At 38.2% G+C, this 24,646-nt stretch overlaps 1 protein-coding gene across 3 annotated transcripts; it reads left to right on the plus strand.

Moving 5' to 3' along the window:
- On the plus strand, window positions 1-21,260 carry agpat3 (1-acylglycerol-3-phosphate O-acyltransferase 3). Of its 3 annotated transcripts, none has more exons than XM_055204627.2 (10): window positions 1-201; window positions 9,316-9,374; window positions 11,290-11,547; window positions 11,700-11,869; window positions 12,140-12,301; window positions 15,053-15,206; window positions 17,690-17,792; window positions 18,058-18,133; window positions 19,358-19,556; window positions 20,162-21,260. In XM_055204627.2, exons 3-10 carry the CDS (start codon window positions 11,370-11,372, stop codon window positions 20,251-20,253), a joined length of 1,134 nt encoding a protein of 377 aa, XP_055060602.1. In that variant the 5' UTR covers window positions 1-201; window positions 9,316-9,374; window positions 11,290-11,369; the 3' UTR covers window positions 20,254-21,260. The 3 variants fall into 3 exon arrangements, with proteins under 3 accessions (XP_055060602.1, XP_055060603.1, XP_073717351.1); XM_055204628.2 differs by lacking the exon at window positions 1-201 and adding an exon at window positions 8,012-8,284; XM_073861250.1 differs by lacking the exon at window positions 1-201 and adding an exon at window positions 8,012-8,284 and having other exon boundaries at window positions 11,293-11,547.
- The last annotated feature ends 3,386 nt before the right edge of the window (window positions 21,261-24,646 follow it).

Below are 24,646 nucleotides of genomic sequence, written 5' to 3' on the forward strand. Positions count from 1 at the left end.
TCGAGGAGAGAAGGTAATCGGACAGGAAGTCCCATGGCAACATGCAATGTCTGTGCGTTGTGCATGTGCGGATGGCGACCTGCGAACACAAAGAGTAGCGAGCATCCAGAGCCATAGACGCCCATAAAACTTGAGACGGGCATCGCATTAAACTGAAGTGCGCGAATCCTCCACGCAGATCTATCGATGACATCAAAACAGGTAATGCACGCGCATGTAACGATGACTTCAATTAAACCCGTTCGTAACCATGCTGACAGTGCTGTTATTATCATTGACAGGCGCATGTCTGTGTCCGGGGCATATTACTGTCATTTCTCTCTTTGTTGTATTGTTTTGCATCTGCGTCTCAGTGCGTTTTGGTACTGGCTAGGTGCGCGCGGACTCGCGTGCAAGCGCCCGTACTGCAGTGGCCGCGAACAGCTTGTTTGGGACACTTCATTGCCCCCCAGTTTAGTACACACACCAAAGCAAGCCAGTGTGTCAACTGAGGTAACATCCGTTTAAGATACGCATCTATCTCGATTTGCATTTATTTGCTGGATGGATAAGATAAATAGCACTTCTTTGCATTTGCATGGGCTAGATTTATTGTAACGATAAACGGTGTTTACGATTCGGGTGCTGTGTGTGTGTCATGCACGACTTGCGTACACGTCATTATCGAGCGATTATCAGGGTTACTAAAGTTCACATTCAGCGCTGTGCAGCTCTGCCTGGAGTTTGGCTGCTGCTGAGTGAGTCTTATTCAGCATTTCATGCACGATAAATAAGATTAATAGTTTTTTCAATAGTTTTGACACATTGGTAATTACAGATTTGAGGCTGTAATGTAATGATTTCACTTATTTAATCACTGCCTGTTAAATCTGAAAGCCTTTTTAAGCGCGTGTAATTTATTACGTTTACATTAATGCGTTTGGCACATGCTTTTTACCTAAACTACTTCCAGTGCATTCGATCTAAACATTTATCAGTACGTGTGTTCCCTGAGATCGAACAAACAACCTTTGTGTTGCTATTAAGGAACACAATTTTCACAAGACCTTTGGCTGGTTTCCCTACACACAAACTGACACCTACTGTTTGTTGTCCTGTATATGAACTAAATTCTTCAGATTACATTTTCTGAATCTTATTCATTATTTATACAATGATTAATATTGAACATGAAACTAGTGATGTTTCTTAACACAAATTATTTGCATTTTCTTGTTCTCCTTTGATTGACAGGATATATCGGCCAGGAGATATGATTATCAGCTGTTTTTAAACTATCGGCAGCAGGGTTTGCTGCAGAAAATTTGTTAAGGTGGTAGGGTTGGGCGGGGCTGCGGGGGCGTGGCAATCAAAGGTGCGGGTGTTCACGTCATGATGAAAATTAAAATATTTTTATTTAAAACACTCAAATAAAACTTAATTTTTGAAGAAACTATGACAGAAAATAAAAAATACTAGATTTTTAATTAATCAAATGTTTTTACCTCTAACGGGAATAGCTGCGTGATAAAGTGAAACTAAAGGGTTAATAAACACAAACTAAAGCAGCTGTTGTATAACATCTGGCGAACGATAATAGATAGCGCAAAAAATTGTAAAAACAGATTATTTCCCACTATTAATTACATTATTTTAAAGGAGTGTAACTACTGTAGCATGTAAATAATGCACATAAATAATGTGAGCAAGAGCGCTCGATAAGTGAATTATATCTAATCAACAGGCATGTGAAACCTAGCTAGCAGGTTGCTCAAACAACAAAATCACCAGCTAACTTAGTTTAAATTTGCAATAACTATTGACTAATACTATAATAGGCTTAAAGGCGCTCTAAGCGAATCTTTGAGACGTCACTTTTTGTTGATGTTTGAACTGTTTTCAAACAAACGGTGCGTAGCTAACCCCTCCCTTCCGTGCTTTCATGAACGCGCCCAACCCCCACCCCCAAATCCTTCTTGTCGTTTATTGGCTGGAACACTTTGTTTTGTTTCGTGGTGCTAGGTTTGGCCACTGTGTTTTTTTTGCGGTTTGTGGAGCCTGGGCTGTCTACAGAAATAGCGTTTTTTTTACAGTTTGATCAGCGGACAGGCAGGAAGGAGATAGTGAGATGTTTGCTGTATGTAACAAAAAATGTTTTATGGTCTAAAATGCGTGAATTCGCTTAGAACACCTTTAAATAAACCCAAAACATAAGTCCACTTACAGTTCTCACGGACACGTGTTTTATCAACTGGGTATCCTCCAGACACAAAACTGTGCCGCCCGAACTGAAAAGTGCTGCAGGAAACCCTGGGCTGATAGTGTGAAAAATTGCTTTTATCAACCTGTAGAGATTATTGTCCGATATGTTGGTGCATATCTACGTTTGAAGTGATACTTAATACAAAATAAGTAAATCTGGTGTTAGTTTCTGAACATAGGCTTGAAAGTAAAGTTAAATTTGCTAGATAGACTTTTGTTTCTCCCACATGGAAACAGAGGCGACTTAGCTGCATTAGACAATAGAAGTATGCATAGTGCACATAATTTGATAGACTGTTTAAACATTACAGGCACAGCCTGTAATAAATAATAGACTGGATTAAACATTAAAGACTTAATACGTAACCAATAAATTACATGTATTTAAGCTCATGCCTGCTGTGTTGGTTTTTGTTGGCCAGAACAATAACAATAAAGATAAATTGAATGATAACATTGTTTATATCTTGTCTTTGTTTGTGCACTTTATTTTAACTTTTGCGCTGTTTATCGGCTGATGAAATGCTGAGAAAGTAATCCCAGTGCTATCTTTTCTCTGTATCTTAATCATCATAGTAGTGATGTGGACTCTGATTTCTTACATTTAAACCCAACTTTATCTTCCTAGTTGTTAACACTATCATCCGTAGGCCGTAATGGGATGCTGATAGTAAACTATGGATTTATGATGTCAGTCGTTATATTTAGTATATTCTATAACAGTGTACTGCTCAAACAAAAAACATGATGTCATGATACGTTTTTATTTGTTACTGCCGAGGGACAACACAGAAGTGACTTAAACTGCAATTCATCCAAGGGCTGGCTCCAAAAGGGAGTCAATTCCCATATACCCCCATGTTAAAATGCCCAACTTTACTGCAAAATACAATGTTAACAGCCTGGTACAAAAGTGTTTTTTGTTTATATAGCTAATTTTTCCCTTCATGACAACTGTAAATGGGGGTGAATTTTTTTTGTTACTCATTCTTTTAAATTGTATTAGGGTTTAAAGTTCTGCATAATTAAGGGCGTGGCCGCTTGAGTGACGGGTGAACTGCCACTGCTGTCACTAGAATCGAGCTAAGCTGGCGTGGTTTTAGCAACCACACAGCTTAACCCACGTCCCGCCTCTCTAACCATTTTCGGTTTGCCGCGAGCGATGTGCAGTGACGCGCGGCCAAGATGGTGACGGCAGGCACCGCCTACTATTGGCTTCAAAAAAGCTCTTCACAAACCTATGGGTGACGTCACGGACACTACGTCCAAATTCTTTACAGTCTATGGTTATTGCACATTGTTTAATTGTATTACAATTGTGTTGTTTTTTTTTTTATGTTTCTTAGGCAGGGCTCCAGACTGCCACCAAATGGTGGCATTTTCCCACCAAAATTTGAGAGTGTGCCACTGAATTTTACATCATCGCACATGTGCGACCAGTAAATTTGACCTTTTTTTTGTGATGTGACACTGAATTTGAAACAGCACATTGTACTTTCTGCATCTATCATGAAAGTATTTATTAGTAATAGAGTGGAAATTAGTAGAAATCTGAATATTTGGTTAGCATGTTGATTTACGGTGTGTGCCCCTAAAATTTTCCGTTGGGGGCCACTGTGCTCCTAGTGAAAAAAAGTTAGTCTGGAGCCCTGCTAGGTGAAACCATGAAATTGCCCTTTGAAACTGTGTGGACGACCTTTCTAGCCTTACCTTTAATGTGATCCAGCTAGTTAATTAAACCTATCGGTATCACACTGTGCACCTCAGGTAGATAAGAGCAGCTGTATCTACCATCTTGATTTGAGGCATGTAGTCATGCTGTCGTTGGGCAACTACATTTAACATGATTAGAATGTGGGTCAGATGTTTTTTTAAGCTGTGCCGCCTAATGCTTTTACCAGTTCTCTGTTTCCATCAGACAGCGAATAGTTCCACTTTTTTTTTTTTTTGTGAACGGCATGCATCATCTTAGCCTTGATTTAGTTTGTTTGCCCTTATTTATCTCTTTTTTCATTCACACGGGCTTCTGTCATTCATTATACGGCTATCTGTTCAAGATAAGAAGGAAAATATACTTTGACTCTCAAAAACATCAGTGTTTTCAGTGTCAACCTTATGCTCTTAGTTCCTTTTTAAGAAAAATAATGAAATGTGTGTAGTTATTGGATCGAAGTATGACAACAGACCTAAACATGTTTTTTACAAAATCTCATCAGTTGCCCTCAGAAGGCCTTTATTAACCCCCTGGTGCTGTGTGGATTACTTCTGTGAAGGATGGATGCACTTTTTTGGCTTCAATCATTTACTACTATTATAAAGCCTGGAACGGCCAGGAAATTTTCTAAAATAACTAAATTTTTGGGTGAACTATCCCTTTAAAAGTTAAAAATTCCACTAACTTTTTATTGATTGTTTGTTGGTGGGCTCCTCAGTCTTTATACTAGTAGGCACCGACCTGAGATTCAGACATCTTTACCTCACTTGCATTCCAATAGGCCAATATTTCGTCCAATATGGCTCATCAAATAATTTGTTGACTACCTTAATATGCCCTTTTATTAGGATGTAGAGGACATTCTGCTTAAAAGATAATTGGGACCCTTGGACAAGGAAGTTACTTTGCAGGAAGTAAAAAAGGAACTTGCAGCATTAATCTAAGATGAAATCAGATAGAGAAAATGATAAGTGAAAGTGAGCAAGAATGGGAGAAGTTAAATAAATTAGAAAGAAGAGGCCATTATGGGGCATGAAAGCCTATGGCACATTTTGTTCTCTTTTAATGCCATTGTGCACTTGTGGCTTAGAGCCACAACCTGCCCGATCATCATCACCACCTCATCTAAACTGAACCTAGGGCATACTCGACCTTGGATGACCATATCTGCTCACATCTGCTGCAGAGCCAAAGGGATGGTTGCTCAGTATGTTGAAACACCAGACCAGTTAAGTCCAATTTATAGTCGTGCGTAAGGTCTACGTTGTAAGTTATCCGTAGCCTGATGTGCACTTCGCCAAATTTTTTACAGCGTGTCAGTTCTACCCAGACCGCAAGCGCTGTGATTGGTCCACTAGAACCATTCCCATCAGGTAAAAAACTATGTCATGACTCATGGGTATTTCTGTTTGCGACCGTGAGAACAAAGATGGGCCAAGTTAAGGAGTGATTTAGCTGAAATTGCAACTAAAGTAGCTGTTTATTTACTTCCATCACTGCTGGTCTTCTCAAATCGTACACAACAAGCTTCTGCTTCTTCTTCGTTTGTGGGTTAACTGAGCAAGCTGCTGCTTCTTTGGTGGTTGAGTTGCTACTGTGGGTTACATGCGAGGATACTGCTTACCAGCGGTCTGCGTGTGTGTTTGCACATCAACACGGCGCAGAAGTATATATGAAAACAGATGCGTAGCCAATGCCGTCGTGGCTACGCCGTAAGCTGTACGCACAACTACAATGAGCCCTTTACTAGTGACTGTGTTACTAGTTGTTGTTCTGCTTGTGAATGCCCAAGGGTTCGCTTGACCCTTAGGACTCCTAGTGGCTGGAGGAAGTTACCATATTCCTGTGTTAATAAGCTCACTTTGCTGCCCCCCCAGTAAATGCGTTGTGACTTATCCACGGTGTTGCTCCAGAATGCTAATCATTGGTAATCCAATCCAGAGAAGATTACTGAGGAAGAGGGCAACACGGGATGCTGAGAACGGCTTTTTGTGTCTTATCTGAGGGCTGCTAGTATGGTGCAACACTGTTGCATCTACCTAAGGAGTTGCCAACTGGAATTGCGTTTGTTGGAGTTAATATCACATTTTGTAACAACGCATTGAAGCTTGGTGGAGTTTGGCAGAACATTGGGAACTTTTGAAGGGTACTTGCGGTGAGAGTTCATCAAAGCTTGCATCATCAAAGTGTTGTCAACGCGATTAGCATGCGGCAGTAACAAAAGCAAGACCAATTTATAAGAAAATTTCTTTCATTTTTCTGAAAGGATATCTGGGCTAAGCCCAATTTATTGTGGTGCACTTGTCTCCAAGCCTGTCGAAACCATAATCACCTGACTGTCTTTGAAAGAAACCAGAAGAGGTTTCTTAATTGCTTCAAAGGACAACTGCCAGAAGCAAAGATGCTGAACCAAGGGGCTGTGATGGTCTTCACAGGGATCTGTGGGGCGTTAGTGGTCATGGCGGTGGCCTACTACGCCTACTGGTAAGTCCAGCTAATGGTTGTCCAAATGGACAGTGGATTAGACCACTTGCTGCTTATGTAAAGGGTCATGACTCATTTGATTGGATCCATTCAAGTCTACTTTTACAAAGTATTGAATCTACTAGTTTGGAGTTTCTCACACCCCACCCGTGTTGGTAGTGAATGTTTACAGTATTGTATAGACGATATTGCTTTACATGCATTTAAGGTGCCTGAAAAGACGAAAAGGTCACATGATGTCTGTCTCTGTGTCTGTTTTGTTTTGAGTAGATATACTTTGTCAAACTCTAAAGATTTTTAGATTCTAACAGACTGAATACAGTTTAACTCATTGTAACTGGAATTGATTTTGTTTAGCATTGAATTGAATTCTTATTAGCAACGTGGCTGCTTTTCTCAGACCTTTTCTTTGAGGCTATGTTACTTGTTTTTTAGTTTTCTTTTGAATGCTATAAGAATTTGGGAAAGATGGCCTTAGGCTGGTTGCTGATGTAGGCCAAACAGCTGTTTCCACATAAGCTGGTTTATCCCTCCATCTCTAATCCCCTCCATTTTTTTCTTTCCTTGTGTAGTTCTCATGTTACTAACATGAAATGTGGGACAAGTGATAAATGATAGAAGTTGTCCACATAACTTGATTAATATGGACATTTACTTTGAACTTGCATACATTTATGTACGTTTACATGCCCATTTAAAACTCAAGACTTGGCATGACTTTGAATATAGCGCATGATTCATTTCTGTAATACAAAACTCCGTTTAGAGTATGACAACTTCTATGCCCATTTACTTTTATTGTTAATTGTAAAAAACACATTTTCTTCCATTGAAGAAAGTGATTGGTAAGTCATTCTGTCCGGGAACAAGTAAACCCTGTTATACACTGCACGAAAGACTGCCATCGTGAAACAATCGTTGCAATTTCTGTGATCGTAACTCTTATTTGGTGGTCCTATGTCGTACAGTGAGAGGTTTAAAGATGACCATTTTCCTAGTCTGGTAACCAAATATACCCTATGCTAGTTTTCTAACAGTGTCAGTTATTCGGCATGATCAACACACTGTGCGTTTGCTGCTACGACCTGTGTATCAGTATTTGTTTACCACTAGCGCATGCTAATGACGTTGCGCTAACGTGTGTCACAGCCTATGATTCAATAGCTGTCATCATCGTACAGTCTAAGTTTAAATGATCCATGTTGCACAGTTCTTATAGGATGGCAAAAATCATGCAGTGTATCCCGGGATTTAGATTAAAACATTATGAAATTATGGGGGCTCGACCGGGATACTAAGACTTTAATGGCTTATATGATTGTGTTATTCACAAACTCTGTCATACTACCTCTCCAAATAGTCATAACAAATGTCTGTCCCAAAGCAAGGACATAACCCTCCTGCTCATTATTCAGATCAGAGCTGAACAAGAGCACAATCTGGCTAATGTCTGACTAGCTAATGGTCTCAATTGACACGTGTTGGCTTGCCATGTACCCTGCCCAAACGCGTCGATCAGGTGATCTTTAGTACACTCCCTCAAAATGAACACACCCCCCTTATACATGCATCCACTTCCACACCGTAATGGTGTGTTTTGATATTCTGTCTCCTTGTTCTTAAATTTGCTTTCTGTCAACGTCTCTTTCCAGCCACACTTTACTTTGGTCTGATTCCAAAGTTTATTTTTGTTCTTGCATTGTTGGCTGGGGGACAAAGTTCAACTCTTTCCTTTCCCACTTGTTCTTTCTCTCTTTGTGTGTGTCTCTTTCTCAATCTTTCACGTGCGACTGTGTCCTTACCAAACTCAGAGCTAGCACACAGCCTGTGGAACTTCATTGCAAGGTTAGTGTTATCGGTTTTGTTTGTTATGGGAGATATAAGGTTTTGTCTATCGAGGAACTACGGTTATGTGGGTTTAAACTTTAACCTTCTGGTCTGTCGTTCAACACGATTTTTACTGTTATTGCAAATTATTGTTTATCTGGGATATATTTATATGGTAATAACTATGCTTTGACCTTTTCTTGATATACTTTGGGTGCCCTGGGTGGTTTCTAGGGCATTGCTGTGCAGTTGCTATAGTCTTCTCTACAGGGATTTCTGAGTGGTTGCTTACTGTCTCATGTCAAAAGAGGTCACAACAAAGTCTATATGAGGTTGTGGTTCATTATTGATATGGCTTTGTGATCCTTTACATACAAACAAATAAACACCTTCAAAGACAAAGTCTTACTGCAACCTAATGTTATCTAACTGTATTAGCTACAGGGCAGTTTCACACTTTGTTTAAAATTGTATCAGCGGTTAATCAGACTAACAGTAAAGTTTAGTTGACAGATGGGTCTACTGCAGGTTATGAGACAAGCAGTTTGAAGTAGTTTGGCAAGTTCATCTTGAGTATCCGATTAAGGGTCATGGAAACTGCTTTCATGGACGGAGCTGTGTTTCACCGTAGGCTAGATTTACAGTAATGCTTTGCACTGTTAGCTAGTGCTTAAAGACAGTTTGACACATTTTAGACTATGTGAGAAAGTTTGTGTGGTTATGATGAGCAACTTTTTGTACATTTCTGAAGTTGTGGGGCTGGAGTGCATGACAGACACTGTAGGGGAAGAAGAGGTTGCCCTAACGTGTGTGAGAGAAATTGGAGGAGGTGATTGGAGTTTCTCCAACTGGGTGAGAGGTTGTGTGTCTCTGTGCATTTGTGTGTGTGCGTAACACTACCATATGTTGCAATTTTTTTACTCTAGGGTCTGTGGTTGTGAACTTTCACCTACTTGACAGTTGATTTTTGGATCTCAGAACAAGTCAAAATGAATGTTTATTGTGTTTTAAAAATGATTTTGAATGTTCTCTCTTGTTGTTGTTTTTAGGTCGGTGGTGCTAAGTGAGGGGCCGTGTAAAAGAGGGTTGTAGAGAAGAACCCACTGTGGTGAGTTGAACATGCATGAATGCCCTCAATGAAATTTAACAGTCAAATTAGTTTAACACAACATTCAACTGCACAATGCTCATGCAAGTTGTATTGCAAAATGTTACATAATTCTGCAACGATATTTATACCTGTGGCTGCATGTTTGCTATGCTGTGCAATTTAGTTCAATATAATTGTGAGAGTTGTTATTATACAGCAGTTCTTTTAATGGTTGTCATTTCAGACACAGCATAATTATTTTGTAACACAAAAGAAAATACTTTTTTCTTTGTAAGTGGCCAACTAGGATAGATCTGACATTCGCTTGTCAAAAACATCCTTGTTTTAAGCATATTGTTAAAGGTGCAGTAGAATGTAAAACTGTATTTACCTAGGCATAGATGAATAATACGAGTTCTGTACATGGTAATGACATATCGTGAGCCTCAAACATGATTGTTTCCTCCTTATGTAAACCTTGTGCATGCAAAAGACTGCTGGAAAACAGGACAATCTCAACATAACACAAACTGTGACGTTACAGTCGAGATTAAATTATACATTAAATTATGTACAATGTTGTTACAATGCTAAAAACAAAGTTGTGAGTGCTGAGTTAGCGCTATATGCTAGTTAATGCTATCCACGCTATTCCTACTCCCCATACGGACTACCGGCACATCCGGGAACTTGACTGTAAATTTCGTCACCGCCCCTTTTTGGGGGATAAAAAAGCAGACCTTCCATTGGTTTCCATTCAGGATAGCGGAACGGGGCAACGTTTTTACGCAGCCGGCAGGCGTGGGTAACTTGTGAGATCGCTCAGGTTGAACATGTCGAGTGTTTATCTGTCCACCCTGCCTGCCATAGAGCCCGAAAGATACATTGACACATTTCATTTGGTCAATATGGAAGCATGTCCCTTTCATTCTCACAGCGTCAAATTTGTGTAACAACGCCATCCAATGATTGCTGGAAATATCGCTAAGCCAGTTAGTTGTATGCTGGACGGAAAAGTGCACTCATTACTCTAAATATAAAGACATAATAAATAATAAATACAAAGTACCTTTCAAATACGAAGTAAAATCATTCACTTGCTTCCCTGTTGACTCGATGAGGTACGAGTAAATGTCCGGGTAAGACACCTCTGGCCAATAGGGAGCGTTGTTACACAAATTTGATGCTGTGAAAATGAAAGGGACATGTTTTTATATTGACCAAATTAAATGTGTTAATGTATCTTTCGCGCTCTATGGCAGGCAGGGTGGACAGATAATAACTCAACATGTTTAATCTGAGTGATTTCATAAGTTATTTACGCCTGCCGGCTGTGTACGAAGGTTGCTTTGTTCCGCTATTTTGAATGGAAGCCAATGGAAGGTCTAGTCTAATTTCCTCCAAAAGTAGGCGTGAACCTGTTCAGAGACATTCTATGACGTTGCGCCGGTTGTGCGTATGACGCTTTGCGCGAATTATGGGTGCGACTTCCGGCGCGTACTGTCACTGAACCGGAGCCGGGTTTCAAAAGGACTATAAACAATCCCAAACGAGGCATAAGGGTCTTATCTAGCAAAACGATTGTCATTTTTGACAGTAAAAGTAACAAATATACACTTTTAAAGCACAACTTCTCGTCTAGATCGGTATCGGCATTGGTCAGAAGTTGTCTGTTTTTGTCGGCCCAAAAAATTCCTATCGGTGCATCCCTACCAAACTTTTCAAATATTAATTTTGCCATCTAGATTATTAATTTGTGTAGAAATTTTGCTTGCCCTTTTAATTACAGTACATGCATGTACAGCGTACCTACTGAACAGTATAATGGTAACTAAATGTACTTAATATGTTTGGGTTAGGATCATGGTTTGTATCTTTAATCTTTAAACATGTAATATGTTTTAATTTGGGGATGTCTCTGGTCTTGTTTCAGCAGTGAGTGTGTGTGTGTGGTGTGTGTGTGTGAGTAAGTGAGTGTGTGTGTGTGTGTGTGAGTGGACAGGGCTGTCCGTCATGGGTTTGCTGGCGTGGATAAAGAGCCTGTTTATCCTACACCTCTTGATTGGTTTTGTGTTTGTGGTGAGCGGCCTCATCATCAACTTCATACAGCTCTGCACCTGCGTGCTATGGCCCATCGACAAACAACTCTACCGAAGGATCAACACCAGACTCTCTTACTCGCTATGGAGCCGTAAGTAGTTTTAAGTGTCTACCGTGACAAGTTACGAACGTTTGCATATCAGCAATTGCAATTATGCAGATATGCAATAAATGCAAATGCACATTTTGTACTGCAGTCTTTACATGTCATGCATAAATTTCTTCTTTTCTGAACTCACGCAGAGTTGGTGATGTTGCTGGAGTGGTGGTCTGACACAGACTGTGTGCTGTACACAGATCAGGCCACAGTTGATAAGTTCGGTAAGGAGCACGTGATCATCATTCTCAACCACAACTTTGAGATAGACTTCCTGTGTGGCTGGACCATTTGTGAAAGATACGGCGTGCTGGGGGTGAGTAGTACTGATAGCACCACTATTGGAGCTGTGAATTTGTGTAGGGCTGTGTCTTAAACCTAGTAAGCTGACTTGCTGGTCTTCAACATTGTAACTCTGACTGAAATAGTACATTTTAATTGTAGTTAAATTCCCCTTAAAACTCTACATCCTGTCTCTGTGACATCATGTTTGATTTATTTGTAAATGAAACGCAAACGTGTTTTTTGTTAACGTATTTGTTGCTTTACTGCTGGATTGTTTTGACACTTTTATCATCTCTTTCAGAGCTCTAAGGTTTTGGCTAAACATGAACTGCTGAAAGTGCCTCTGATTGGCTGGACGTGGTACTTCCTGGAAATTGTCTTTTGCAAGAGGAAGTGGGAGGAAGACAGGGACACTGTTTTCAAAGGGCTAAACAGTCTCAAAGATTACCCAGAATACATGTGGGTGAGTAGTGTACTAACCAATGAGGAAGCTCCAATGATGTGACTGTTAGACAGAACCTTGAACCCCTTTTAGACCGTGCACTGATTCCAGAAAATTTCTATAAAATGGCCAGAAATGATCCCGGGATCGCTCCCTTCATTGGGACGTAGTAATATTGTTGTAACTTTGTGCTTGCTTGAAATTACATCTCATGTCACGTGTCTTTACGGGATATGTGTGAACACATGCCATAATAAAACGGGATAAACCTCTAACACATTATCTGTGTATTTTGTGTGGCTTTATAGTCTTGCTAAAGCTCTTCTGTTTAACCAATTGAGTGTGTAAAGATGCTCTCATTTCTGTAAGTGTCATTATATACTGAGGGATGTAATGGACATTATATTATAATTTACAAAGATGAGGAAATATTAAATGAGGTAATGAAGAAATGTTGCTGTCAGTAAATAATCATGTTGATGTACAAGGCAATATTAACATGATGAGCTTGAAGTACTTTGTTTACGTTTATTCATTTTATATATTGCATCTTTTAATTGTTTGGCCATTCATCTGTGTTCAGTGTAGTGTTTAGTAAAAGGGTTACTTTGCTTTCATAAAAATCCTGATAATTTACTCTCCCCCATCATGTTTATTTCTTTCTTTGTTTAGTCAAGAAGAAATTACGTTTTTTTTTGTTGAGAATCATTCCAGGATTTTTCTCAATTTAATGGATCTCCACAGTTCACCATTTAAATGCAGTTTAAAATTGCAGTTTCAACGACTAGAAGTTGTGGTTTAAAAGTCAACTTTTTTTCTTGCCGTAAACAATGATCATTTCACTAGAAGAGACCCTTATGTCTTGGTTGGGATCATTTAGAGCCCATAGCTGCGTTAAAACTGTAAACTGTCCAATAACGTCCACTATATGGAAAAAATTCTGGAATGTTTTCCTCAAAAAAAAAAAAATTTGTTGACTAAACAAAGAAAGACATAAACAACTTGGATGACATAGGGGTGAGTAAATGATCAGGTTTTTTATTAAACAAGTATTTCAAGACTTGCATCAGCATTTATAGTTACAAATTTAAAAAGCTGTCAATGTTATAAAGGGGTAGTTCACCCAAAAAATTAAATTCTGTCATCATTTACTCTCATGTTGTAACAAACCTGTATTAATATCGTTGTTTCCTGCTTCATTACAAATACACTCACCTAAAGGATTATTAGGAACACCACACTAATACTGTGTTTGAGCCCCTTTCGCCGTCAGAACTGCCTTAATTTTTACGTGGCATTGATTCAACAAGGTGCTGAAAGCATTCTTTAGAAATGTTGGCCCATATTGATAGGATAGCATCTTGCAGTTGATTGAGATTTATGGGATGCACATCCAGGGCACGAAGTTCTCATTCCACCACATCCCAAAGATGCTCTATTGGGTTGAGACTGTGGGGGCCATTTTAGTACAGTGAACTCATTGTCATGTTCAAGAAACCAATTTGAAATGATTCGAGCTTTGTGACATGGCGCATTATCCTGCTGGAAGTAGCCATCAGAGGATGAGTACATGGTGGTCATAAAGAATTGAAAATGGTCAGAAACAATGCTCAGGTAGGCCGTGGGATTTAAACGATGCCCAATTGGCACTAAGGGGCTTAAAGTGTGCCAAGAAAACATCCCCCACACCATTACACCACCACCAGCAGCCTGCACAGTGGTAACAAGGCATGATGGATTCTCATTCTGTTCATGCCAAATTTAGACTCTACCATCTGAATGTCTCAACAGAAATCTAGACTCATCAGACTAGGCAACATTTTTCCAGTCTTCAACTGTCCAATTTTGGTGAGCTTGTGCAAATTGTAGCCTCTTTTCCTATTTGTAGTGGAGATGAGTGGTACCCGGTGGGGTCTTCTGCTGTTGTAGCCCATCCGCCTCAAGGTTGTGCGTGTTGTGGCTTCACAAATGCTTTGCTGCATACCTCGGTTGTAACGAGTGGTTATTTCAGTCAAAGTTGCTCTTCTATCAGCTTGAATCAGTCGGCCCATTCTCCTCTGACCTCTAGCATCAACAAGGCATTTTCGCTCACAGGATTGCACATACTGGATGTTTTTCCCTTTTCACATCATTCTTTGTAAACCCTAGAAATGATTGAGCATGAAATTCCCAGTAACTGAGCAGATTGTGAAATACTCAGACCGGCCCATCTGGCACCAACAACCATGCCACGCTCAAAATTGCTTAAATCATCTTTCTTTCCCATTCTGACATTCAGTTTGGAGTTCAGCAGATTGTCTTGACCAGGACCACACCCCCAAACGCATTAAGGCAACTGGCATGTTATTGGTTGATTAGATAATTGCATTAATGAGAAATTAAACAGGTGTTCCTAATACTCCTTTAGGTAAGTGTATCTTCCTGTGTTCAGCAGAACAGAAGCACCATTGACTTCCATAGTAGGAAAAACACTACTATAGGAAGTCATTGTCTGGTTAAGTTATAAACATTGCTCAAAATATCTTCTGTGTTTATCAAAACAAAGAAATTTATACAGGTTTGTAACAACACAAGGGTGAGTAAATTATGACATTTTTTTCATTTTTGGGTGAACTATCTCTTTAATGTGATTTGCTTTAGTTATTATTTTGTTAGTTTAGTGTTTTATTGGTTCGTATTCGGATTAGAAGTTTCCATGGGGAGGAGGCTGAGATTACCATGTTTCACACTGACCTAAGAGTGACTAGCTTGTGCTTTTTGTGTGTCTTGCAGTTCCTGTTGTACTGTGAAGGAACGAGGTTTACAGAAAAGAAACATCAGATAAGCATGCAGGTTGCAGAGTCGAAAGGACTCCCCAAACTGAAATATCACCTGCTGCCCCGCACCAAAGGATTTACCACTACACTGCATTGCTTGAAGGGAACAGGTTAGACAAATGATTGACAGACAAACTAAATACACTCACAAAAATAAAAAAATAAAGCAGATAATCTCAATATAATGTCAACATTTTCAATTGTGAGGTATATTTTGTTAGTTTCTAAACATTGAATAACTATACAACCGATATTCAACTGAGCTTTCATAAGACCACCTTCACTTTCAGAGTATAAGAATTTGCAGTATATGTTTTGTAGCTCATCCATTATCCTAACTAGCTTCTTCACTTCTTATGTCAATTGTTAATGTTCTTGTATGCGGAGGTACAGGCCAGTAATGTGCTTTTAGCATATCGTCCTCTTAAACCCAAAGCAGTGCAAATTGCACTTATCTACAGAACTAACAGTCTAAGCAAGTCACATGTCTGACTTTTTAACACAAATTTCAGCACCTCTTTGGGGCTGAGATGTTTCTGTTTCACACTTGCTGCTTAAAATATGTTGCAAGTTTCAATGATGCATAAACCATTAGGGACCAGTTTAGTGTGTTATTTTGGTACATAAGTGTCTCTCTTATAGGTATAGATTTCGCCAGTTGCTATACAATTTCACAACTTATTAAATTCACAATACAACATTGTATAATTGTTATTGTTTCACAGTAAGGGAGGTTGGGGTAAGATGTCCTACTTTTTCCCAATAGTGTCGTTTAGGCCAGAAGGGTTGAAAAGCACCTTACATACTTAGTCACCCAAAACGCACCATTTTTATTTTTTCATGGACTATTGCAGTGTTCATTATAAAATTTTATCTATGTTATTTAAAAAATGCATATTTTCATTAAATCTGAAAATGTACTTCCGCCCTTGTGTTGATCCTTTTCTGATGATGTAGCTAGATGACTAAAGCTAAAAGTATAGTTCAGTTTTTATGCAAATGTGTGGGTCTGCGCACAATGCAAATTTCGCGCACCAACGAATTTTTGTAACTCTGCGTCCTTTGTATGTGTAGATGCATTGCATTTTATCATAATAATGTGCATGTGTTGAATATATGTGTACACGTACGGGTCAAACTATGCTCTGCAAGGCTGTGCGTTTGCCTGTGCGTGTATGTTCGCGTACACAAAAAATGAAATGCAGAATACCGAACTTTATTTTCCGAATTATTTTGCCAATTTTCTCACCATTGCACAAGTTACATTTTCATAATGTCCTTTTTACTATATTTATTTCACATTATTTAATGATTTTTTTTTTACTTTTAGCAGTCATTATAGGGCTTTTTGCACCTGGTCACTTCTCTGATTAGATGGCTATAGATAGACTTATTAAAACTGGTACATTTACATTCGACAACATAAGTAGGTAGGTTTACATGCAAACAAATAATCTGTTTGTAATCGTATTGATGGCTCAATCGTATTAAAAAATCTTAATGTAAAACCTTAATCAATATGATTGAGGATGATTGGATGCAAATTTGGATCGTATTGAAGGGGGTGGTGTACTGTGATCTGATCAGCAGGAAAAAAGTATGCATGTAAACCCGTGAATTGTAGTATTTTCTAAATCGGATGCAAAAATACAATATGCACATGCGCAGAACATTTGTGCATTTATGTGTTATATTAAACTCTTATATCACATGATTCTCATCACAGAAACACACAATAGCAAGGCAATTGCATCACGCATTATTGAGGTAACGTTAATGGGGTCACGCGCTGTACTAAATTCTGCAGCGTTTATGTGTACTTTTAAAACATTAGGCTACTACTTAAAGTAATAAAATAGCATTGTGCCTTTTGAAAAGTGTGTTTTTATTACCTATATCTGAAAACTTCTTAAGAATAACTTTCTCCAACTCCGTTTTGACTTTTATCCAGAGATAAAGCGTGAACTTGACGAGAGATGCTGTCCTCTGCTTTTTTCGAGTTTAGATTTGGGCTACTGTTTAAAACTGTTTCCACCAGTTGTTGTTTTTTCTGCGGGTTAAAGATTAAAAGATTTTGTTGCTTAGTTATTGGTTTTTGTGCTGTGAATAGTCATTGGGGTGCTTTTGGGCTAGTTTTGAATGTCCATTTGGGATGGTTTTGATACACGAATCTGGCAACTCTGGCTGTGCGCTTGCGCAGACTTTCGCAGATTCTATGTAATGTACATGTAAACGAACAGTTAAATCAGATTGCAGTGTTTAGGGTTCATGTAAACTGTATCTTCGTAACCTTCAATCGTATTTAATTCAGTCGGATTGACAAAATTTTGTGCATGTAAACATAGCCAATGAGTCTTGGCTAAATGGATATTAATGTGATCTATTTCCGTTCAAAATGCAAATAGCCTATTAAATACAACCAAAATAAACTTTTTATGCAGCTGGTACCATAGTATTTTTGTCAGGGATATAGCACATGAATGAATAAATAAATAAGGATCATTTGATACTATTGCCCAGTATTTTTGTAAGGGTCTTTGTGCCAATGATACAAAGAAAATGCCTTTTTATCATATTTATCTTATTTTAACAGTGAAAGCTGTCTATGATGTTACACTGAACTTCAAAGACAAACAGAACCCAACCCTGCTGGGCGTTCTTAATGGGAAGAAATACACAGCAGACTTGAGCGTCAGGTGAGTCGCGTATCTGGAGACGACCTCAATTCAAGTTCACAACTTCATATATCATTACATATCTGAACACCAACCCATCTGTAAGTTAAACTTCTGCAGCTTTTGTACCTTACTGCTGACTTGAGATTTTTTGTAAGCATTTGGATTAGGGTTGTAACTAATAGGATTTGAACTTGGTTAAGCCCCTCTGCTGTATACAGTAGTAGTGCCTACTAGTGGTGTGTGTAGAGTGCTGCACTGACACTTCCCATCTTTCCATCCACAGACGCTTTCCTGTGGAGGAGATCCCAGATGATGAAAAGGAGTGCGCTCAATGGTTACACAAGCTCTACCAAGAGAAGGTCTGAAATGTATTTTTGTGTTAAATAATTCAAGAAGTTTATTTTTATTGTTACACATGAATGTCTTCCAGTCTGTTTTGTTGCATCAATCATAGGCAGAGTTTCATATTTGTGATTGGGGAGGCACCTATCGGCAGACATGGGAACTGCAGTACTTTAAGATTTAAAGGGGACATATCATGAAAATCAGACTTAATCTGCACTATCCAACCACAGCACTGCCATTAAGTGCAGAGATCAGCTAATTTGCATTTTAAAGGACACACCCAAAACGGCACATTTTTGCTCACACCTACAAAGTGGCAAATTTTAACATGCCATAACAAATTATCAGCCTGATCTCACAAATTTCCGTGGGATAGTCATGGAATTTTTTGCTAATTTTTCCGTAGCATTCTCACGGATCTCCGCGTTTTTCCGTGGCCTTGCTGCGGGCTGTCTTTTTCCGTGGCATTCTCGCGGATTGCTTGCTCGACTGTTTTGTCCTGTTTTCTTGCCGTTTTCGCTTTGGTTTAGGGTTGGATTTACATGAAATGACATCCCTACCCAAACCCAACTCTAACCCCAACGCCAGGCAACAACTGTTTAAAGTTTAGAAAATATAAAAGAATAAATCAGAAAAAAAATTTATAAACCAATAGTTAAAGTTACATACTAATGCAAACACCAAATCTAACCCTAAACCGAAGCGAAAGTTGTTTGGGGATGGGAGAAAGCAGTTGAGTGACCAATCCGTGAGAGTGCCACGAAAAAAGACAGTCCGTAGCAGGGCCATGAAAAAATGCGGAGATCTGTGAGGATGCCACGGAAAAATTAGCAAAAAATTCCATGACTATCCCACGGAACTTTGTGAGATCAGGTAAATTATCTATATGGTATTTTGAGCTAGAACTTCACATATGTAATCTGGGGACACCAAAGATTTATTTTACATCTTTAAAAAAGCCTTGTGAAATGTCCCCTTTAAGATTATCATTTTCGAATATCATTAAAATAAATAAAAAATATTTTAGCCTTAAGTTACTCACTCTACCCACTTAAATAATACGTTGGGACAAATAAATGATAAAATATGAATTATATTATTTTTATTTCATTCATAGCTCAGACAAAATCAAAATTGGCTCTGGTCTGAGGGGGGCAGTGCCCCCCTTACCCCCCCAAACTCCGTCGATGGCATCAATGTTCGGTATAATTTATTCCATGTCTCTGTATTATTTTAAGGATGCATTACAAGAATATTATGAGAAGGAGGGATGTTACCCAGGAACATCTATTAAACCCAAACGTCGACTTTGGACGCTGCTGAACTTCCTGTTGTGGGCGACGCTTCTGCTGTCTCCGCTTATTAATTTTGCTTGGGATGTGTTTGTGAGCGGCTCCCCCCTCCTCATCATCGGCTTCATGATCTTTCTCATTGTCGGTTAGTGTCGTGATTCATCACCAATTTTTTCTGTAGTTTGACTAGCAAAGCACGATGCTAGCAATGCCAAGGTTATGGGTTTGATTCACATGTAATGCATTTAAGTTTCGCTTTAAACTGACAGTAAATAGGGTTTTAAATGTTTTATTAATCAAAATCAATGTCTTTATTCATAAATATGTTCTCGTTGGAATGACCTCTGGCAGTGATCTGACTTTTCTTTGTAAGCTTAGAATTTTTTCTCTTTACTTACATTGAACGGTTAAGTCCAAGGACGCTTCCATGTCGTTCCGCCATATTGATAAACTATAATAGCAGAGAGGGACAAAAAGAACATGTTTCCACAACGCGTTTTCATTCAGAACACGTGAACTAGCTGAAACAGACAAGGAGATCAGCGAGTACATAACGGCTACCGTAGTTGAAACACATATTTGGAAAAGCGAGGCGCTAGAGAGTAATATTAATTTGAATGCAAAATACAATTTCACCACTAGATGGAGGAAAATCCAACTTATTGTCCTTTTAATGCGAACTCTTTCCTATTCATTTTGAACAGGAGTGAGGATTTATAATTATTTTATTTTTTCTCTCTCTCTCCACAGCTTCTGTAGCAGTCCGTCGGCTCATCGGAGTGACTGAAGTAAACAAAACGGGCTCCAGCTACGGCAACGTGGAGGCTAAGAAAGAAAACTGAAAGCGTCGACACTGTGTGACCACTGTACCGTTTACCCTGCACTCCAGCCTTGAGCACTGAGCTGCCCCGTGTGCAGTTATCCCTATTTTTACATAATATAAAATGAATGAAACAGTAAAATCTCTTCAATGCAGCATTGGGGATGTGTAACTCTAGATACAACTTAAGATGCTAATGTAAAAATGCCATGAATAATATCCTTTTTATCAGCTAACTAAATGTGTGAGATGAAAACGAAATGTTTATTTGATGCAGGTTAAAGGCGAGATCTTTCCAAGCTTAGAAATAAAATAAAGCTGAGTGATACAGATCACCTTTTCTTAGCTCCGCCCCTTTCACTGTGCACCTCTCCAGTAAGGGACTACACACTGGTGCATGGTCTTGCATTTTCTCAAATACATCATTTTCAAGCCCACTTTCTGTCAATATTTTTTATTTTACTGTATGGCCTTTTTTATTTTATTTTACCCAATCAAACTTTTACGTTACAAGCCAACCATTGTGTATGAGAAGACCTCCCTTCCCAGGGCAGCCAGCCAATCAGAGATAAGGTGGTCACAGGTAGAGCCTTTAAGGGGGTCTTATGCTGCTAAGACATTAGTACAGCAATATATATATATATGGGTTAAGCAGGGTTTAGTAGCATGTCTTTTAATCCGTCGTCTATAACATTTCTCCCCCTTTAAAACCTATTCTCATAATGGTGTCTTCATTTTTTTTGCCATCATTGTGTACTTGAATAAGGAGTATGTTTTGTAAAGGTTATATGTACTCTCTTCACCTAGACGTTATCTTTTATTTAAGGTAGTTTTGTCTACCATAATGGTCTTTACCATGATACTCGCCCACTCTAAACATGTGTAACGTAAAAAATCTATAGGGCTAAAGAGTTAAGAAAAGCTGAATGACCAAGAAGAAAACAATAAACGCAAAGATTGTGAAACTTTATAGTGTGATAACTTATGACTTGAGTTGTAAATAAACTAGAAAATTCTTGTGGACTTTAAGGGGTTTCTGGTAACTTGTTTCCTAATAGCACTGAACAATCCTAAAATCTTGCTTTGGGTGTATGTGAGTGCATATGAGCACATAATGATCAGTATAAAACAAATCCATTAGGCTTTTAACATCGTTTCTGTTTTTAAAGTTGTCTGCTATTGTATAATATGTAAAATTTTAACAAAACAGCTCGTCGTTTAATCGCATAGTAATCGAATAACACCAGATGTTTGCAAGCCTTAAAATGACAGAAAAGTGCAGCTTTATTCGGTGTTCGTTTAGCGTGAGCCGTTTTGACCTTGCAACAGTCCAGCGTGGTTGGGATTTATGTGAATTACGCAGCTCAGGGCAGTTTGGCTGACTCGCAGCTAAAATCGTGGTGGTGTATGACGACTATGGTACTGTAAAAGTGTGCGCCGTTTGATATACAAGTGATTTGCACAGAAAAACTGTGTGTGATACGCTTGTGAAATATAAGATGTAGTTGACATTTAGGGTTAAACACCAAAGTTAATAAAACTAAAATATGGGAATGCCGCTTTAGTTTTACCTTACCCCATTTGGGAGTAAATACGCCTATGTGAATTTTATTTTTTAACATTTTTAGAGCGACTGATTTTATTTGTTGGCTGAATTATTCTTCAATTACAGGAAATGTTTTTGTGTATTTTGGTCATAAAGATGATTCACTGCACGAATCAGCAAGTTTGCTGATCTGGGATCAGGTTTGCAGCTAATGCGGGTATGGACAGGGAAAGAGTCTGAGCCCAGGTCAGCTGTTGTGCACCAATGCTAATAAGTGTTTTGAATGTGATCCCTGATCTGACGCCAGGTTTTCCTCTGCTTCTACTAAATATTGCTACTGTATACACACTGATGGGCTACCACCACTAGTTCATGGGGAGATTTGGGACCGACACTAAATATTAAGGAGTGCTTGCTAATTTGAGTTTGGTCCCTTGTGTTTAACACATTTTCGAGGGATGTGAACAAAGGCAACGTAGTACTTGAAGCTTAGTCTGTTTAAATCTCACAACGTTTTGTATTCTCTTCAGATCAATTAAAGCATTCACTATATGAATAAAACTGTTGCTTTGTTTCATTCTGCAAATCCACAGAAGTTTGAAGTTAACTAAGGTGTGGGAACCCTGTAAACAGAAAATGTTTTTTTATTGTAAAAAAAATTGGTACCCCTGAAACTTACAATTGTAATAACAAAGTGTCTATGCACAAAAAAAGCAACTCCAGGCAAATAACTGGACTGTTTATGCTTAAATGTTTGGAAAAGGGTTTGTGCGGATGCTGTTATTTTTTTAAATGTGGGAGCTGGACTGCATATTGAAATAATGAGGTACAATGCATCTGACCTTTAATACTGTTCAAATGATCCCAGAAGTCATGATGAGTCTCATGAGCTGGAAGGAAGGATGGGCTACTCTGAAAAAGGAAAAATGTATTTGATGAGGTGGACAGAATTTTAAAGTAATTTTTCAAGTATTCCTATTTTATTAGTGTTTTTCTTTGGAAAACATGCATTCCAAAGCATATCATTATATTTTTACTCCACTACATTTCACAAGTTTTTGTTTTACATGTAATATTTAAGTACATTAAAAATCTGGTACTTTCCTAATAAAGTAAAAGTGTAAAGCACACAATTTTGATATGATTAGGTATTAAATTAATTTACAAAAAATACACAGTACGCTTTTGAATGTAGTAAAGTAAAAATTTTCCCAAGCCAAACATTCTGATAAAGCACATATGCTTGGAAAATGTAACTAAAATACTTAAGGTGTGTCTACCTCTGTGTATTTATAAAATATTTAACCTTTTACCTTGCAGTGCTTCTCTTTGTGTTCGTCAATGCTTTTCATTGCTATTTTTAAATGATGATAAACAAATAAGCAGCCATATCTGTTTCTAATACTGCTAGTGTATGAGTCAAGCTGTTAATGGTCTTGGTTTCGGTTGAAACATCGGTCTGAGACTAAGTTGTGAAACTACTTCATGTTTAGATGCTCGCTATCGGTGGTTTCTCCTCAGTGATCGTGTGATATGGTCGCATCCGGTCATGCGTATCGGCACTTCTTTCGAATGCTAAATCATGTTCACAAAACCACAGGCGCACTGAGAGTCACAACATGTTGTCAAATACAGGCTAAAAGATACAGAAACTGACAATGCTGGGTTGTTGAACAATTACACCTTCTTGTGCCATCAATGTAGCAATATTTGATTTTTATTAATTAATGAATTCCAAGCACCACAGAAGTGCTCGTCCCCACAGTCAGAAGGGAAATGCTTTATTTTGAGATCAAAAACGGTGTTTTCTTCCATTTAAAATACAATAATGTGTCCATAACTATCAAAAATGATGTAAATTACATTAAAAAACGAAATGCTAAATAAATATTATAAAATATATAATGAAAGTAGTGGTCCCCTGGAGTTGTGTCACTGGTGTTACCGTTTAACAAAAAGCTCTTATTTTTAAATAAAAATCACAATGACGACATCACTTGACTTCCTTCTTTCAATTTACTGGTGATCTATGAAGAGAAGCTCTTTTCAGTTATCAGAAATCTTTTCATTTATCTCATAATTTCATATGAAGCTTTTAGTTTAAGTCACTGGTATGACCTCCTTTATTGTTTGGGAATTGCAACAAAAACTAGAATACAAATGGATTAAATTACTTAATTTAGTGAGTATTCAATGATTGACAACATGTGGTTTGATACTTTGCAGCAGTAATTTTGTAAAATGCCGTTTTCATGAAAATTGTCACTGGTGTTACTGTCACTGGTGTTACCTTCCTTATGGGTAACACCAGTATCAGTAACACCAGTGACTGGTGATTTGTTGTGTCACTGGTGTTACTGTGTTTTTTTTTCTTTCACATTTAATAAAATCCTTCACATGTGACATGATGATAATTTTAAATTAATTGAATACTGCTACACTTAAGAATTAAGAATTAAAGCTGAAAAAATTTAAAAATAATATTTCATAAACACCTTTAATATGGCTAAAGAAGTAAGGTAACACCAGTGACAAAAAACATGGTGTATGCACTCTTCAAGTACATGCACACAAAAAAATCAAAAATCATTAAGTTGTCATTTATGTATACTCATAAAGTCAAAGATTAATCTAATAATGTGATCTAAGTTTAAATGTTAGAAAACGAAATAAATTTTAAGACATCTTGCCATACCAAAAGTGGACATTTCGGTAAAATGACCCATTTACTTCACGTCATGGTTAAATATAACACATAAAAATTTACAGTAGTATAGACCGTTTCAGAACAACATAAACAAGCGGCTGTCGTGGTCCGCACGTAACTTCCGGTAAACTCCGCTAAGAATAAATAACAACAAAGTTCTTT

The sequence above is a fragment of the Misgurnus anguillicaudatus genome, chromosome 3 (assembly GCF_027580225.2).
Source record: "Misgurnus anguillicaudatus chromosome 3, ASM2758022v2, whole genome shotgun sequence".
In the NCBI taxonomy this organism is placed as follows: domain Eukaryota; kingdom Metazoa; phylum Chordata; class Actinopteri; order Cypriniformes; family Cobitidae; genus Misgurnus; species Misgurnus anguillicaudatus.